Genomic DNA, 17,688 nt, shown 5'->3' on the forward strand with positions numbered 1-17,688 from the left:
GTCAGCTTCATGCTGCAAAGTGGTGCTCCTCTTGACACACCTGCCAGCATAGGTCCTCCCACTTCATCCTACAAAGCGTGGCTCACTCAGCGCTCTCACCTGCCACCATGCCGGTTGGCCTGTTGGGATCAAGAAGGCTCCGAAGGAGGTAGCTGAGGGATGGGGGAAGCAGGAGTCTTTCTAGCAGGTGCCGCCATGCCTACAAACATCGCGCTGCCCCTCCACTTTCCGACCCCTAATTCTGGAGTAAGTTGGGTTGCCTTTGAGTGCCCCTGACAAGCTGCAAATCTGCTGTAGCCTCAGCTCCTGCCCCTTTACTTGGCAGGCAAGGCTGGAGTGTAAGCCTTTAATTGAGGCTGCCGGCATGGTGGCGGGTGGGAGCACCGGGTGAGCACCGCTTTGCAGGATGAAGTGGGTGGACATACTTGCAAGTCCGGTGCTAGCTGTTATGAGGAGCAGTGACTGTGTCCATGTCTAGGGGCCAAGGAGAAGGAACCAGAGGGGTGCAGTGGCTGGGCTGCCTCTGGCCCACTGGATTTAGGTTTTTTCTTTGATTGGGGGTGTATGGCCTGACCGTCACCAAAATGAAAATCCCTTTCTAAGCAGGGATTGGGAGGATGAAGGTCTCTGTCTTTGTGCCCATGCAGTTCTAAAATTGATGGGCTCCTGCTGGGAAGGAGAATCAAAATAACACAAAACAAGTGTAGCCCACCATGGTTTATTGATTGCAAAGTTTTCCTCAGGTTTTCCTATCCCTTCCTGAGCTATTAAAATCACATTGGTAAGGTCTGTACTGAACACCTAGCTACAAACTACTCAGCCAGATTTTAGCCTAGCCCCTTGTACAATCCCAAGCCACATTCTGGAGGTAAGAGGATGTAGTAACAAGAGAGCTGTAAGAATTGATTTGTTATTTATTCTTGTCTTTAGCAGCAATAACTATGTTCTTTGATGACTTTTCTAGCAACCTGCAAGCTGTGAATTTTCCTTTCCCCCTTGGGGAAAAAATTCAGAAGTGCTAGATTTATTTTTTCCTTGCTAATTACAGTATACTCTGTTGGTTTTTAAGGAGGTTATGAGAAAAATATGTGTCTGTAAAGTAAAGGATGTATGGATTCAGTTGTGAGACAGGAAAGTACATGGACTTATGCTCTTCCAGTTGCTGATAGGTGTGTCACTAATATTCTGACTTGATACTTGCATGCTCTCAGTGCCCAAAGATTATCTTCATTCTTCATAGGGCATATTGTGAATTAACTATATTTTTCTGGGTTCTGATTTTAAGGTGAATATCTTGAGCTACGGAGGCCTTTGATCATCATCTTAAATACATAATAATAAAATAACGAGAACTAAAGGCTCAAAGGGAAAGCAGATTAGAAAGAACAATACCTTGTGGGGTCTTCAATTCCCTTCCTGTAAAGAATTCCTTAATAAGGTTTGATCTTCCTTTCTAACATCAATAAATGTTTTTTTTTCAAGAAAATATGTGAATAGCTGTAATTAGTGATTTAACTGTGTTTTCTTTTTGGCTGTGTTTTAATTTATATATAATGTATGTTTAATCGAGGAGATCTTGGAGAGATAGAAATGGCCAATATGGAGGCTGCACCTTGCCCTCCAGATCTCTGTCTCCCCTGCAGATCTCTGGAGAGGAGGAGGATGTGGCAGGGGAGATGTGTGAGGGAAGGCAGCCCCAACAAGCCAGCATCCTTACCATGCATGATTGGAAATGGGAATTCCCTTTCGAGAAGGGCCAGCTTTCCTTGTGCAGGACCCAAGAGCGCTGCTCCTCTACCACCTCCTCTTGCTCTCCAGAGATCTGTCAAGATAGAAGTTGGACTCAGAGGACACTGCTTCCTGCAAACATCCTCCACCTTCTTCTTTGCTGGGAGGGGGAACTGGACAGGAAAACACCAACCATGTCTGGGATTGGGAAAAGAACATCTGTTTAGCATGCTACACACACACACAGAGAGAGAGAGAGAGAGAGAGAGAGAGAGAGAGAGAGATTCCAAGCTTGGAGACTTGTATCCACATCTGAGCTAGCAAATTGCCAATCATGCCTGGACTTGGGGAGAAGGCCCTCTCCTTCCTCTGTGGATAAAAGTTCCCAAACCTGCAATGCAATGTGTGTGCATGTGTATACTAGCAGTTTGGGGAGGCAAGGAATTTATGGAACACCGAGTTGTCCTCACATCGAGTTAGCTGGTGTAACTTGTTCCTTTCCAACCCAACTGTCTCAAGTCAGTTGTGTCCAGTGAGTGGCGTCGAGCAAGCCATGCCCACCTGCCAGGCAACTGGTGGTACTCGAATATTGCCATATCCTAAAAGTGGTACAATCTCTGAAAAGATTGAAAAGCTCTGGCCTAGAAGAGTTGAAACAGAGCATTCAAACTCTATCAGATAGCATTGGTCAGGACATTGGTCATTCCTCTTCTATTGTCAACAGGAAATCTATTTTTTCTATTGGTTATTACAGAAGGGAAGCTTTACACGCCAAATCATCTGTTTATTTATAGACAACATTTTAGTAATCCTGGCCTCTATTCAGTAAATTAGATCTAGAGGTAGGAACATTCCCTTACATTACTTTCTTCCAGATTTATTAAAACATGTATTTTATAGATCAAGTGTTTTTTCAGTTAAATGATTAGAAGTGTCCATGGAATAAGGCTTCAAAGGACTAAGACTATTATCAGTTGCATCCATAAAGAATAAATAAATGTCTTGATAACCATTATGTGCATAAAAATGGAAGTTCTCTGAACATACTGTTTTTAGAAAACTGGTAATCTTTCTAAAATACTTCCTCACTCTAAATGATTCTTGAAATATTAATTTTAATATTTTTAAATATTAATTCTTAAATATAATTTTATCCAACCTTTCTAGAGAACTAATACAGTATACACATATATTTAGGTATGTATATAAGTCTATGCAAGTTTCTCAGAAAAGAGCCTCTACACACACACACACACACACACACACATTCTGAATTAACTAATAACAAGTAGGCTGTTTGCATAATGAGCAATTCCTTCAGTCCATTTATTTCTACAGCAGAGCCATAAAATGGGGCTTTCAAGAATATGTACTGTAGTAGCATAAAGCAAATACTAAACAATGTATGCATTCTTTCTTTTTCTGCTAGGTTGGATTGTACAAGATCTGAAATTGATTACAATGGTTATGGATACCTGATGAATTCCAGTAAAAACAAAACCCTTCAAACTCTATCTCCTGGTGAACAGTAAGTAGGACTATTTTCCTCATAAAGTTGATTTAAAGTGGTTGTTTGGTTGTGTATTGAAATCACATTATGATCTTCACCCAAACATATGATGTGAAAAACAAACAAAATTTCCAGCTCTCACTATTTATTATTATGGATACTTAAAGGTAGTAAGGACTAATTTATTCTTATTAAGCAATTATGAACATGTGTTCTGAATAGCAGACACATTCATTGTTACCTTCTAGGCATGCTTTGCTTCCAAGGAAGAGTGATGTAAAGTAAAGTAGAAATTGTATTTAATGAGGTCGTGCTGATTCACACACTATTCAAGAAGTGTGAAATAATAACCAGCAAATGGAGTTAATGGTCTGTAGGTCTTTTATTAAACAAAATGTATATGTTAAGTAATAAATATTTTAAGCTGTAAATGGAAAAGAGACTTCCATCTTCCATTTTGCTTTTAATGGATTCCAGATGTCAGTTCTGCCCTTCAACTTTTTAATGAGCCACAGCTGTGCTCTTTCTTTTACAAAGCAAAAATCCTACCTAATTCTCATATTAATTTTTCACATTTTAAATTCATATTTCATGCAGATACAACATGACCCCTTGCATAGTTTCAAAATATTACAAGTGGAGTAATGTCTGTAATACAATCTAAAATGATTTTTTGTGAGTGAAATAACTGTGCCTATTACAAGACTCAGCTTAGTTAGCTACAGTTAAATAAAATACAAGTTTTGGAAGGCTTCTGAACCACAAATTATTAACCAAGATAATTCTATAAAGGCAGTTTCTATTATGTGTTTATGAAGGATGGGTATGCAGTTTCCTTCCTTCCTTCCTTCCTTCCTTCCTTCCTTCCTTCCTTCCTTCCTTCCTTCCTTCCTTCCTTCCTTCCTTCCTTCCCTCCCTTCCTCCCTCCCACTTGTTTATGGTATTCTTACAAAAATGTGGAGACCTATATTTTCCCAGTTAGCCAGGAAGTATGGTATATAGATACATGTATGAAACCAACTACTAATTTTGTTTAGTTTAGTAGTTTATGCCCTAATTTACCAAATAATTTTTTGAGAGGAAAAGGGCTTGGGAATATTTGGAGCACAAAGTATTTATCAGATTTGATAAGCATAATGCAAAAATTAAAGGAATACTTTCTCTCTTCCCTATTTAAAGTAATTGCTGCAACAGAATTTGAGCATGATAGGTAAGTTTCAGGACAATAAAGAGCACTGTCTAAATTAAATGAAGTATTTTTATATTCAGATCATTCATTTGATATATTTTGAAAGTATCCTACTGAAATAATGCAATACCTAGTCTGTTTTAAGACATAATTACTTGGAGGTATATTTCATTTCAAGATTATAACTTACTCTCTAGAACTGGTTATGTTACTAGGCATGCAATAATAAGTTGAAGTAGGTGGGTGTTTAAAATTGGATATGCTCTACAATATTCAAAAACCTCACCTCCAGTAGATATGCTTTTGTAGGAATTATAATTTGGATAAAGAACCAGTAAGAGAACCAATACTTTTAGTCATTAGGTCTCACATAGATTACTTCTTCAATCAAAATTAGATCCATGTTCTGTCTGTTTGCATCTTATCCATACTGTATCATTTCTAGCAAACTCACGTTTAGAACTCTTTTTCCTATTGCCACCACCCAAAAGGATTGTTCACAATGTCCCATACACAGGGCTGTGTTTCATGAAGCTATTTCTTTGTTAATCCTAAATAGCTTCCTTTGTTCTTCTGTCCTATCTTGATCCATAAGACTTAAATGTATCAACAACTCAGTGGCACATTAACTCAACATTTAAATAATTTTCTTTCTTAAAATAGGAAATGGGTATAAAGGATCTAGGAAGAAAAAAAAGATAATTCCTTTATGCATCCATATTTTGGATTAGTTCGCCATTTGGTATTATTTGGAATAATGATGGCTAATAAAATGGGAACAGAATCAAGATAGGAGCCTTCTTGAAATAAACTTTCTCCAGTGGTGGGATTCAGCCAGTTTGCACCACTTCGGCAAAACCAGTAGCTAATTTTTTGTGGCCCAGGCCCAGAATGGACTTCCGGAAGCGGCATCCACACAGAGAACTGGTTGTTCAGATATTTGAATCCCACTGCTGACTGTCTCTATTTAAACAATTCAACTTCTTTGCTTTGAATTCTCATCTCATCCCTATGTATAATTGTATCATCATAAAATTCTTACCTTTGTTTGCTCTTTACCAAGTACCTTTGATAGCAAATTAAGACAGAAAATGGAGAGAATGTTATACTATTGCATGTTAATTAGTAAAAGCAGAATATCTATTCCAGCATAAAATAATGATTTTCTAATGGAGATGTTGACTTTCCTAAATTTGAAATTCTTAGCTTCTCTAATATAATGCTCTTGATAAATTTGAATCAGAAATCCACCATCTTCAGCTAGTTTATCAAGTTTCAGTATGGTTACAATTTTATTAATTTTATTTATTAAGTTTATTTCAACCATGTTCATATAAAATCATTTAAATTTCTTAATGTCTTTTATATTTCTCATTCTTTGGGGCATTTTAAATTTTGTAGACTTTTTCTAATAAATTAGAAATAATATACAGTATGCTTCAGAAAAGAAACAGCTATAGAAAAAGCATAACAAGTACAATGAACAAGTGAAGTCTCCATAAATTATATGCTGCAGATTTTACTACCTGTCTATCCTATGCCTTTTCTGTACAGAAACTGTTGATATTTCAGAGTAGATGTATTTTGTGTTTGTTGAAACACTGTTGCAAGTGCATTATCAATGCCCCTTTTGCATGTGCATTGAAGTTGCATTGTGTACGAAAGGACCAGAGTTTTAATTGATCTGTTATGTTTGCCATCTGGTATTTTTTGATACATCTCTCCCAGCAGAAGTCACTCCCTCTAAATGTTTTGCCTCAGCAAAATGGATAATGGCCAAGGGTTATGATAAGAATAGTTTAGACATCTGAAATGCATTGTGCCATCTTTTACTGAACAGTTCTGCTATTTCCTTATTCAGCTCAGAATGCAAATGTGTAAGGTTCAATAGGCAAAGAAAGACCAAAAAAGCAACCACCTTCTACATTTCTTGAAATAGGAATGATTTCTTCATAACCATGGCCAAAATCATGACCTATTTCAAGAAATGTATCCTTTTCTGATCTTCTCCTAAACAATTTACAAGTTGGCATTCTTTCCAAGATTTTACTGAATGCATGCACCAAAGGCATCTTCAACAAGTAGTGCTTTAGATTCCAAATGCCATTTTGGAGCAGGAAGAGACACAAACAGTGTACTTCTTTGCAACTATTTAAAGCAGCCAGAGAGGGAAGTCATATGATCCCAGGAAAAGAGGCAGCTTTAAAGAGTTGCAGACAGCATTATGCTCACATTTGCCACATGCTACATATTAGCTTTTTAAAATGAATTAAACACTGCACAGACTTATTTTCTGATAATCGGAAGAATCTCTAAACTTTATTATAACTTCAATTGCAATGTATCATAATTCTAATTTTATCAGTTTGAATTGAACAGCCACTGGAAAGCTTTGCAGAAATTGGTGCCATTGATATATTACCAATTCAAAGTTCATTAAGTGCAATGCCATTGATATGAATTGGAACTGAAGGAATAAAAGCTATTATTTTATCACCTTTCTCAGTAAAATGACACTGAATCTTGACAATATTTTAATAGAGAAATGTCATAATTAGATGACAAAGACCTGTATTTCTCATGGGGAAGGATATTTATATTTGAAAATGTGAAATAAAAATAGAAGAAACAAAAGGCAATTTTGGCATTTAATTGAAGAATTTGATCAGTAATACAGTTGTTCTATTTTATCCTGGGCATGATACTTGTAAATATGGCAGACTAACATATAATTTTAGTCTTGTGATGACAACCTACTAAGTTAATTATAATATTTCTATAGCATCTTTCAGCAGAAAATTCCAACATAGTGTACAATTGCCAAATTTCAATATTAACCATGAAAAATGTCATCAACGATAAAACATAGAAGCTTGGTAGTTCTAGAAATTTTTTCCTTGTGCCAGAACAATAGGAGAGATAATCCTCAGATGCTTAATTGAAGATTTCATTTTACAGATAAATACCATAGATGACTTTTGGATGGGGGTAACTAAAGTGAAATGAACAATTCAAACAAAATAATATTCTTCAAGCAGTCAACCTGCCGGCTGCTTTGCTCATTATAGAGCCTAATCTTGGTTTGGTTCTGAACTAGCTCCAGAGTGATCTTCTCCAATCATTGTTGATCTACTTGACATGGAAGCTCAGGAAGATCTTTTTAATGACTTTCTCAAAGTTAAGTAGATGCGGCTTCCATCCACTGCTTCTTTGTTGCTGTGCCTCTTTTGTGGAATATTCTTTCCCCTCAAAGAATATAATAATTGTAATAAATAAATCAAATATAGGAGTCAGTGTCATGATTTATCTCCACTGAGATGTACTCTCTACAGCCACAGCCCATCTTGCACCAATTCTCTACAGCATGAATCCATCTAGAGTCAATTCAATGAACTTTCCAAGCTTCAAGCCATTGTGTAATGCAATGCAGTGGGCAACTGAAAAAATAGATCACACATGGCAGGTTATTTCTATCCAGAACAGGTGAAATAAATTTCTATCTTCAAAGGATTAGCATGCAACTTCTTCTTCTTCGCTTTGCACTGAGCAGCGAAAATGGAGAAAGCCCTGCTTAATTGGTACAGATAATATAAAGATGTGTTGGTAGAACATTAGCATACCTGGGTACTTTTTAAATTAAATTATTATTAATCATCAAGGAAGTATCTATTTCTGTGAAAGGATAAGCCTTATTTCAGTTGGCATTACATAGCTAAGCCTAATTTTAATTAGATTCCACAATCAGTTTTAGAAGATAGAAATTTAATTATATATCTGTATCTAAAGAAAAATAGTATTTTATTTCCCTCTCTAGTTATGAGGCTAAATATATTGACAGAAAATAAACATATTCAATGCAAACAACTGCAAAAAATGATTTCAAATAATGTATGATATGCTAAAGGCAGTGTCTAACTTCTGAATATATATTTCAGGAAAACACAGAAGAAAACTTCATAAAACTAAACACTGCAATAATGAAATGTAACTATGTGAACATTGCTTTCAATAAACTTAATCTCTGTGAGTTAAGGCATTCAATGAGTAGGAGTTCCTCCTCAAACTTTACTAATGATTTATGACTGAAGAAATCCACAGGAAGAAAGGTGTCTTTTAAAAGCAACTGGCAGGACCAAAATATTATTTTTCATGTAAACGTAGTGACAATGGCATCAGCAAGCAATGGATTTAATTGTACTGTATATGAAGAATTGTTATTTAAGCAACTATTGTGCCAGTGTTTCAGCAGAGCTCATTTTAGTATGTTTGTTCCAAAGGCCAGAAATATTTTTAGTGCTCTCAGTTTTGATTATAAAAACATAAGTATAAGTAGCCATGGGGACCACAAGAATTATTTCATACAAGGCACTGGCTAAAAAAATATGTACACTATTCCAGAAAAGCATCCACCAGACTAACATAGACTTGTGATACATGCATATTGTGTTACATCTACTGAGTTCCTTCAACTAGCAAAGAATAATCCCACTAAATATAATCTTATCATTTTAGAATTTATTTCACTCTTCTGTGGTTTGATTGCATTAGATAAATAAACTGTTCAAAATCAGCTACATATGCTGATCAATAAAATAAGAGTCTATTTATGAAAATATTCAATATTTATTTGCCATCTGGACAATGCTTTCTAATGGGTTTATGGTAGATGGCTTTAGGTTTTAGTTTGTATTTTTAATTAGTAACAATAAATGACTTCAAAATGTTAAAATCCCTTGGTTTAGTTTATCTGAGAAAATACACAAATTAAAATATAATGCTGCTGCCAATGTAGGGCAAAAGTAGACATTTGATATGCAGATTCAGGGCTGAGAACAAATAAAAAGGAAAGAGAAAAAATTAAATAGCTTTGTAAGCAGTTCAGGGAGAATATAAATGTTGCATGATGTTTCCAGCAAATCAGCAATAGAATGAAAATATAAGGTTTTTATCATGGGATTTTCCAGAATTGTAAACTCTGAAGAGAAGTAAACTCTGTCTATGTAAAGAATATAGGTGAAAAGATTCAAACCAAATAGAGTCTGGTTGACAGAGAAGCATCAAAAGAACAAATGAACCCCTTAACTGCATAAACACATTATGGGTGGAATAAAAAAAAACCATAGCATGTGATTCTATGTTCTATATCAAGAGAGCATTTCAACACCATTTTTAGTTTCCAAGAAATCCACCATTAACTGCTGTTGGCTTCATATTTACAAGCTGAGATGGTTTACTAATAGATGCAGACTCATCATAGTGGTTACTTAGGATCGACCCTTATTCATAGCTATCCCAGGACCCTGGAATACATGTGGTAAGCTTCTAAAAACATTTATAATTAAATGCTTTCTTTGTTGAGTACAATTACAAATAGAGGGGAGTATACACCAACTGCATGTTTCTTACCCTCGTTTGTGAAATGAGTCTGATTTATCTGTAATATACCATAATCTTGTGATGTCACAGTGGAAGATCCAGCCTTGTGGCATTATACTTTTTTTTATATAAGGTACGTGGTTTGCATTTTAAGCAAGCTGTGCACGTTTCATCACTTGCCATTCTGTTTGCAGGTATCTACTTGGCTACTCTAAGTGATGGGTGCTACTCTGAGAAAGCTACTCTAAGTGATGGGTGCTACTCTGAAAAAAGAAGTGAAGTGAAGCAATAAAACTATTTGGTTTCCATTTTACAATAATAAGGGTTCCATGCAGTAGTTTTGAAAAGTTGGTTTGCTCAAAACTTTATCCAAATACTTCTTTAAAAATCTGTATAACTTTTGCTATTGTACAAGATTCTTGTTAAATTCTTATTTTATCTGAACAAAAATTATTCACCCAAGTACAACATCTGTATAATTGATTACCTGAGAATTGTGAACTAATTGTTCATGAATAAGACACATAAATGAACAACATCTTTCAAATCTCCTTTCTGGAAGGTTTAAATTCCACATGAATATTGAATACTGAATTAATACTGAATATTGAATTAATGAATATTTTAATGAATTAATGAATATTTTCATTAACTTCATAGAAATAAGTGGTAGTGGACTTCATATAGTACACTATAATGTACTTCACTTGACAGCCTCCTACATTAATATTCATCATAAAAACCTGTTCTGAAATTACTTGATTTGGCAGAAGGGTGTTAACAATGATAAATGCTTTATAATGCACTTACACAATAAGAATATTAGTAGAAATTATGGTTGGTCTTTGTTTTTATCCATCTTTCCAAATTTTGGAGTTGAATATAATTTGGAATTATACGTAAATTATTATGTATAATAAATTATGGAACACTCTCACAACATTTTTTATTTTATTTTCATGTTATAGAAAACAAAGGAAGGCAGTTGCAAGAAAATTATTTTTCCTTTCTTTTGTTTTTATTCTAATTGATAAGAGAAATCTTCCCCCTCTGATTCATTGGGCTTGAATTCATAAAAAAACCAATCAACCAGTACTGTCTGGAAAATTGGGAAATAAATGAGTCTTTGCTCAGATCTATTTTTAAGTTAGGCTCTCAAGAGTTGATTAGTGGCAAATCATTGGGAAGGAATTTAGCTATTATATATGCTTCTTCAAATTACTTTACTTTGGCAACCTCCTTCACTTTCAATAGCAATCAAAAAGAAGAAGCATATTAAAACATTGAAAAAAGGAACAGTTTGGAGTTAAACCCTGGTTTCCCAGTTCAAAGGCAATGGTCTCACCACTATGCTATTCTGGCACAGCCAGGAAAAACATTTTGAGATTGCACCATGAAGAAAATATGTCCACTGCCTCTCAAGACAAACCTGGTAAATTCAAGATAGAGAGGAAGATGCAAAACATTAATCCCCAAAAGAAGAATTTGGTGATTGGACTAGAAACCATTCTGCTCATTGAAAATTGTAATTTCTGCTCAGAGGGAGGCTGCAATAGAACTTCAGTCTAACTTTTAGAAGACTTAGAGTTCACATACTAATTTTACAGTTATTTAAATCTGGGCTACCTTGCCAATCATAAGATTTGATTAGTCATTTCATTAAGTTTATACATGCACACACAATTAGTGGATTTCTATTTTCACATTCTTTTTTTCTTATACTTTTCAGTAAGCAGAGTTTCAGATTTCCACAGGGTAAGATATATATTAACAGTTTCTTCTTAAGGATAGTTACAAACTGAAAAAAGTTAGACACCTTCTGATAAACATAAAATGATACAAAGTGAAGTGCATTGTGACAGGGTAAGGCTGGGTTTTTCATCTTTCCTTTGGGTTTTGGAGTAGCTTATGGGCATTTTATTTGTTTTTAATTATATTAAGCCTCATTGCCTTGCAATATTTCTATGTTTAGATCTCAAAATGGAATTTTTAGAAATAATGGTCACAACATGAACCATAACTTTCAACCTATAGTATATACTAGAGTAGGGGTGTCAAACTCGCAACATCATGTGACGTGTCACGACATATCGTGACCTTTTTTCCATTGCTGGCAATGGGGTGGGCACAGTTCCGCCATGATGCATCTGGCCTCTGGGCTGGCAGTTTGACACATCTGTACTAGAGCATATGAAAAGGGACTCAAAGAACAACTGCTGAAATGAACTCATCATCTGACATCTTTATTCTAATGATGCCTCTTTTTACCCATGTGATATTCTTGGGTGAAATAGAAATGATAGGGGTCAACTTCAGACACTGTAAAATGAGCACTGCCAATCACAGCGTAGTGAGATTTTCAATGTCCATTCACAGAACATGATGACACTGTCAAGGAAGATAAATGTTCTTCCAAGTACACAAGTTTAAAAATGTCAGCAATATATCTCATATATTCTGTGATGGCAATCAACATGGGCAAACATCAATTGTTATGGGAAGAAAAGTATTTCAGAAAAGAGCAGAAATATAAGACAAAAAGGCTTTTAGACAAATGCCATGCTATTATTTTAAAACCAGTGATCTGACGTATACTGAAAAAAATTAAAAACAATATAGAAACCAGTATTCTTTTTTTTAAAAAATGTCTTTTATTTTTTTACATGTGTACCCTGACATGCCATTCAATTTTAGGTCACAAAGCAGCTGACAATCATAAAACATCCCTCAACTGTAATTAAAAAAAATAAGAGTACCATGAAATCCATTTGTAGTATACCAGCAAACAGAAAAGAAAAGAGCAGTGGCTTCAGGAGGCCATTGTAAATGTATTCTTTGTAGAAATAAGTGTAATTCAATTCAGGGAATCATTCCCAGAAATCAGAGAATAGAAGGCACTATTGATTCTAAACTAATTAATTAATGCATTCATCCTTTCATCCCTCCATCATCAGCTGTCTATCTTTAGAGACATAACTCTGGGAAGTTCATAGAACAAAACATCATAAAAACAAAAAGTAATTAAAGCAAAATCTTGGCAGTACAACCAATCTTCTTCAGTGTAGCCACCACAACCTCCACAGGCGCCAACTTCATCCTGTTCCAGAATTGGGGGAAAGAGTAAGAGACTGGGTGCCTACTGGATCTCAAGTAGATGGGTGATCTACAAGACTGGGGCTATTACAGAAAAGTTATGCATCCATCAGATGCAACATTTAGGAGAGGGGACCTGGAGCATGCCTATGGCATCTAATTTGGTGGAACATGCAAATAGTTCAAGGAGCTAATCCATAATGCAATGTGACATGACTTCTATTGAGATTTTTGTTGGTTTTTTAAAATGAATTTTGATATTACTTACTAAATTCTTAGAAAGATACAAATAAATGAACTAAACAATTAATAAAACAAATGGCTACATTTCGAATGTAACATCCAGAAAAACAAAAGTGAATAGCAATATCAGTATTGTCCACATATATTAAAAATTCCTACTCCCTCACCATTTTATTGATTTATTTCTATGGTTAAACTTCCTTCTACTGTTTTTCAATCTATTCTTTTTAGGAGAACTTGCTACCAGTATCATATTGGTACCAGCTGTCAATTTAGTCTGTTCACTATTCAGAATCATTGCTCAATTACAGGTTTAAGAAAAAAGCTTTGTGTGGAAATGTAGGACATAATGTTGAAAAGAGGAGAAGAGGGTATCCATATGATCTGTTGGTAGGATCTGAAAATACATTCCTACTTAAACAGCAACTTTTGCTCAAATCTTAATTTGTTTAACGTGCTATTTCCATGTTTTGCACAAACACTATGATTATCCTAAACAGTTGCCAATCTTAACTTTTATTTCAGCTACAATCATCAGTGTATCTCATTCTTTTCCCATCAGCATCCTCAGATATAATAACAAACATATCAACATTTTGCTCATCATCCTAAGTTATTTATGAGAATAATAAAGGAGGAATAAAAAAACCTAAAAAGCTAGATAAGATTTTCATTTTGAATATAATTGTTCTACCCTGCAATTTCATTTTCCTTTCAATGAAAAAAGCTGTTTGCAATATAACCTAAGACTAATTTTTTGGAAGGAAGTTTAATAATGGATTCATAAAAAATAAATTAACTGAATTTAGAAGTAATCAATTTTGGCACAATTTAATTTTACACATAAATTTAAAATTGCATAAAGTGCTTTTAACAATATGACACTAAACATGTTACATAACAATAAGCTCCACAGTAATTTACTTCCAGGAATGTTAGTATAATTTCAGACCTAGGTGGATTTTTTGAGAATTAAAGAGAGGGGGGGGGGAGAGAGAGAGAGAGAGAGAGAAGGAAAAGAATTGAAAATATTCAGAAACGTTCAGATTGAGAAACCTTTATCATATGATAACTATCAATAAGGAAATAATTATATTACCTGCACAAGAAGTTCCTTTACTGACAATGAAAGAATAAACACATAACTTCTCTAAATCAACCTTATAAAATTAGGAAACAAGCTTTGGTTGTAGAGATTATATCAAACAATCTAAGGTAATCCTAGATGGAATACACCCTAAAGCAAAGATTATGATGCAAATATGTGCAGGCTACCTAAATTCCTATTGATCAAAAGATCTCTAGAATATATATGAAAAAAATGAAAAGAAAATACAGTAGAATGGAGAAAAAAGATCATGGGTTAGCTTGGGAAAAATGCAAATGCATCTTGACCATTTTTATGTACTTTATTTATCTTTATTTATTAAACTTGTATGTTGCCCATCTCACCCAGATGTATGGACCTTGCATACTACAAACACTACGGTAAACCAGAAAAGGACAAGATCAGTTCTTTTACATAAAATACTGAATAATACTGTTTATAAGGTTTCCTAGATAGTGGTTCAGATTTTAAATACAAGGCGACTGAAGTTCCATCAACTTAGTAGCTGCTGGCAATGTTTTTATTACTAGGAGAAGTAGAGAGAAACAAATACAATCTGATTTTGATCAATAATTTTAAACATAGTGTTTTTCAATCTGTGCAACTGAAATATAAGAATAATGCATTTTGGTCACACTTACCTGTTTATAAAGGTGGAGAGTACATGACAATTATCCAATTTGAAATCATGCAATATCTTGTGGAATAATAATAAGTGACAATAAAGCTTTGACAAAATGCTTACAAAAGAGGCTTCTGGATGAAACTAGTTGCTTTTTTCCCTATGTTGGTAGTAAAAATAGTCATAGAAAGCTGCAAAGAGGGAGGCAGTTTTGACCTGGACTACAAGGCTCTGAGCAATTTTAATTGTTCGCTGGCAATGGATATTACTCATCTTAAAATATATGCATCTGTGCCTGACATGATGACAAACATCTTTTTGCACAAGAGAAATCAGTTACACAACTTGCCATGATTACCTTCCCCTTGTAAGTATACTGGGAAGAAGAAACAAATCAATATTATACAGAATGATGGCTCAGGCATGAATCAGAATGGCAAGCACATAACCCAACGGACATGGCAGTCAACAAGGGGAAAAGAATAAAAGAAATCAATCACAACAGAAATAATCGCTTAACCTGTTTTGTCAGAGTTGGTATTGATGGTATTGGTAGTGATGGAAGTGAAGATAGTCTTTGCGCTGTCCTTGGTAGTTACACATTTCTGCTTATTTTTCATGGCTTCCAGTGCTTTGAGCTTCTTGGCATGTTTAGTGCCTTTGTAGTGGGCCGCAGCCTGGCTCTACAAAGGAGAACAAAATGAACCATGCAATCAGGCTCATTTCTAAAATGGCATTCTCTGTATTAGTACAAATACAGACCACCTTTCAATAATGGGTACCATTTTCCATACCAAGATAATGACCAAACTGAAGATTTCCTCCTAAAATGATCCTTTGGAAACAGTGAAACAGGAATATTATAGATTTCAGGAAAACTATCTTGCTTTCTTAAATCAGAAAATACATTCAAAATTTGGCATTTTTCCTCTCTGAGGAAAAATGGAATTTAATTTTCTTTGAAACTAATTTTATAAAGACATACATTAAGTGAAAATTTAATTTCAACTGCAGCCATGTAATATTTTTCATAGACACCAAGAAAGAAAAGGAGAATGCAGTCATCTCTTTTTATGAAGAAGACAACCAGCATTTACTTAAAAGCTATATTATATTGTCCAAAATTAAAGACTATTGTTTTTCCCATTGCAATTGATCTGACACAATTGCAACACAATTCTCTGTGTTGAAAACTTCTGGTGAAATTAAAGTACTACTTGGACTAATTTGTTGAACTTGTGAGTTTCCCACAAGTAAAATCAATGGGGAAGCTGGTAGGAAATCTGAAGTCATGGTCACATGAGGTCCTTGTTTAATGACCTTCACAATCCTTGTTTAAGGATGGCACCTGGGACTGCTGTAACTGCCATTGCTAAGTGACATGATATAAATGCTTTTTCAACTTATGACTCCCTGTTTAACAACAGAACTTCCAATTCCAATTAGCTTTGCTAAATAAGGACCCTCTCTAACACTATTCCTGTGATATTTATCATATAAAGCAGCCATCTGCATTCACTTCAGTTCATTATTAGTATTCTAACAGGGCCTCAGCTGGGATTTTAGTTCAATCAGTCAACAGTTGCAATCACTGGACTGGATCCAGACTTTGCTTAGACCAACAGAAGATACTCTCAACAATGAAAGTGGAAAATGGTCTTTATACAATCCACAATTCCCCAGAAGTCATTTGTTTCATCTGGAAAGCTACTTCATAATTTAATCATGTTACCCAGAGTAAAGGAGATCAGCGGATACAACTGGCTGCAGAGAAGAGGGAATCAGCAAATATTGCCAGCAGAAACCTTCTATTGGAGAAAATGCCTTCCAATAATGGACAAAGCTCTTCCTTTTCCAGTATGTAATTTTTCATCCAACCTTACTTTTACTATGTTGATATAAAAATACTGTTAACTGAGTCACATCATTTCAGTAGTATAAACTATTTTATTTCAAGTGGTTTTTTTATATGTGAAATCATAACCTGGTTAAATTACTTTTATAGGTGCAGCATCTAAATTAAAAAATATAGTTCCTGGTATTATGCTACAGTTGGGAAGCACAACCAGAAACCCAGTGGGGCTCTGTTGTTAAGAAATGGCAAAATTCTGAATTTACAAATTATGTTTATGTTATTTTCCTATACGTGTTCATGAGCTGTTGAAGAATTTATTTTATTTTCTTCCAGATTAATAAGGGAATGGCTTGTGCATGCATGCAAATGCACAGAATTTAGGTAGCATTAACTGAAATTTTGTATTTGTCTGTTGGTCTATTATAAGCATCAACAGAAAATTAGGATTAGGTCAAAATGATGATATATGTGTGGTGATGTCATGATACATCCCAATTTATAATGCATGTAGATTGCAGATTTTCAATCATGATTATTTTTTTTACTTGCTTCCTCCACTTCCCCTATCCTATGAATGCTCAAAGGCCTAACACAATTCCTTCCTTTACTTAAATGTGAAAAATGAAAAAAACTGAGTTTCTTATTCCATCAGTCTAGTGCAGACTTTTGTTGTTGTTGTTAATTGCGAAGTCATGTCCGACCCATCGCGACCCCATGGACAACGTTCCTCCAGGTCTTCTTGTCCTCTACCATCTTCTGGAGTCCATTTAAATTCATACCTACTGCTTCAGTGACTCCATCCAGCCATCTCATTCTCTGTCGTCCCCTTCTTCTATTGCCTTCAATCTTTCCCAGCATTAGGCTCTTCTCCAGTGAATCCTTCCTTCTCATTAGGTGGCCAAAATACTTGAGTTACTGCAGACTTTAAAGACTACTATATGCATAGCTGATTCACATTTTGGGG

The 17,688-nt window shown here is 34.9% G+C and overlaps 1 protein-coding gene across 2 annotated transcripts in view; it reads right to left on the minus strand.

Moving 5' to 3' along the window:
• Positions 1-17,688, minus strand: part of ZNF385D (zinc finger protein 385D) — a 356,261-nt gene that overhangs the window by 47,718 nt on the left and 290,855 nt on the right. For both annotated transcript variants that reach the window (XM_039327972.1, XM_039327973.1), the window contains exon 4: positions 15,390-15,552. In XM_039327972.1, the coding sequence (XP_039183906.1) occupies positions 15,390-15,552 (163 nt within the window). The remainder of the gene's footprint in view (positions 1-15,389; positions 15,553-17,688) is intronic.

The sequence above is a fragment of the Crotalus tigris genome, unplaced genomic scaffold (assembly GCF_016545835.1).
Source record: "Crotalus tigris isolate CLP2741 ecotype Arizona unplaced genomic scaffold, ASM1654583v1 scf7180000024370.6872682, whole genome shotgun sequence".
In the NCBI taxonomy this organism is placed as follows: Eukaryota; Metazoa; Chordata; class Lepidosauria; order Squamata; family Viperidae; genus Crotalus; species Crotalus tigris.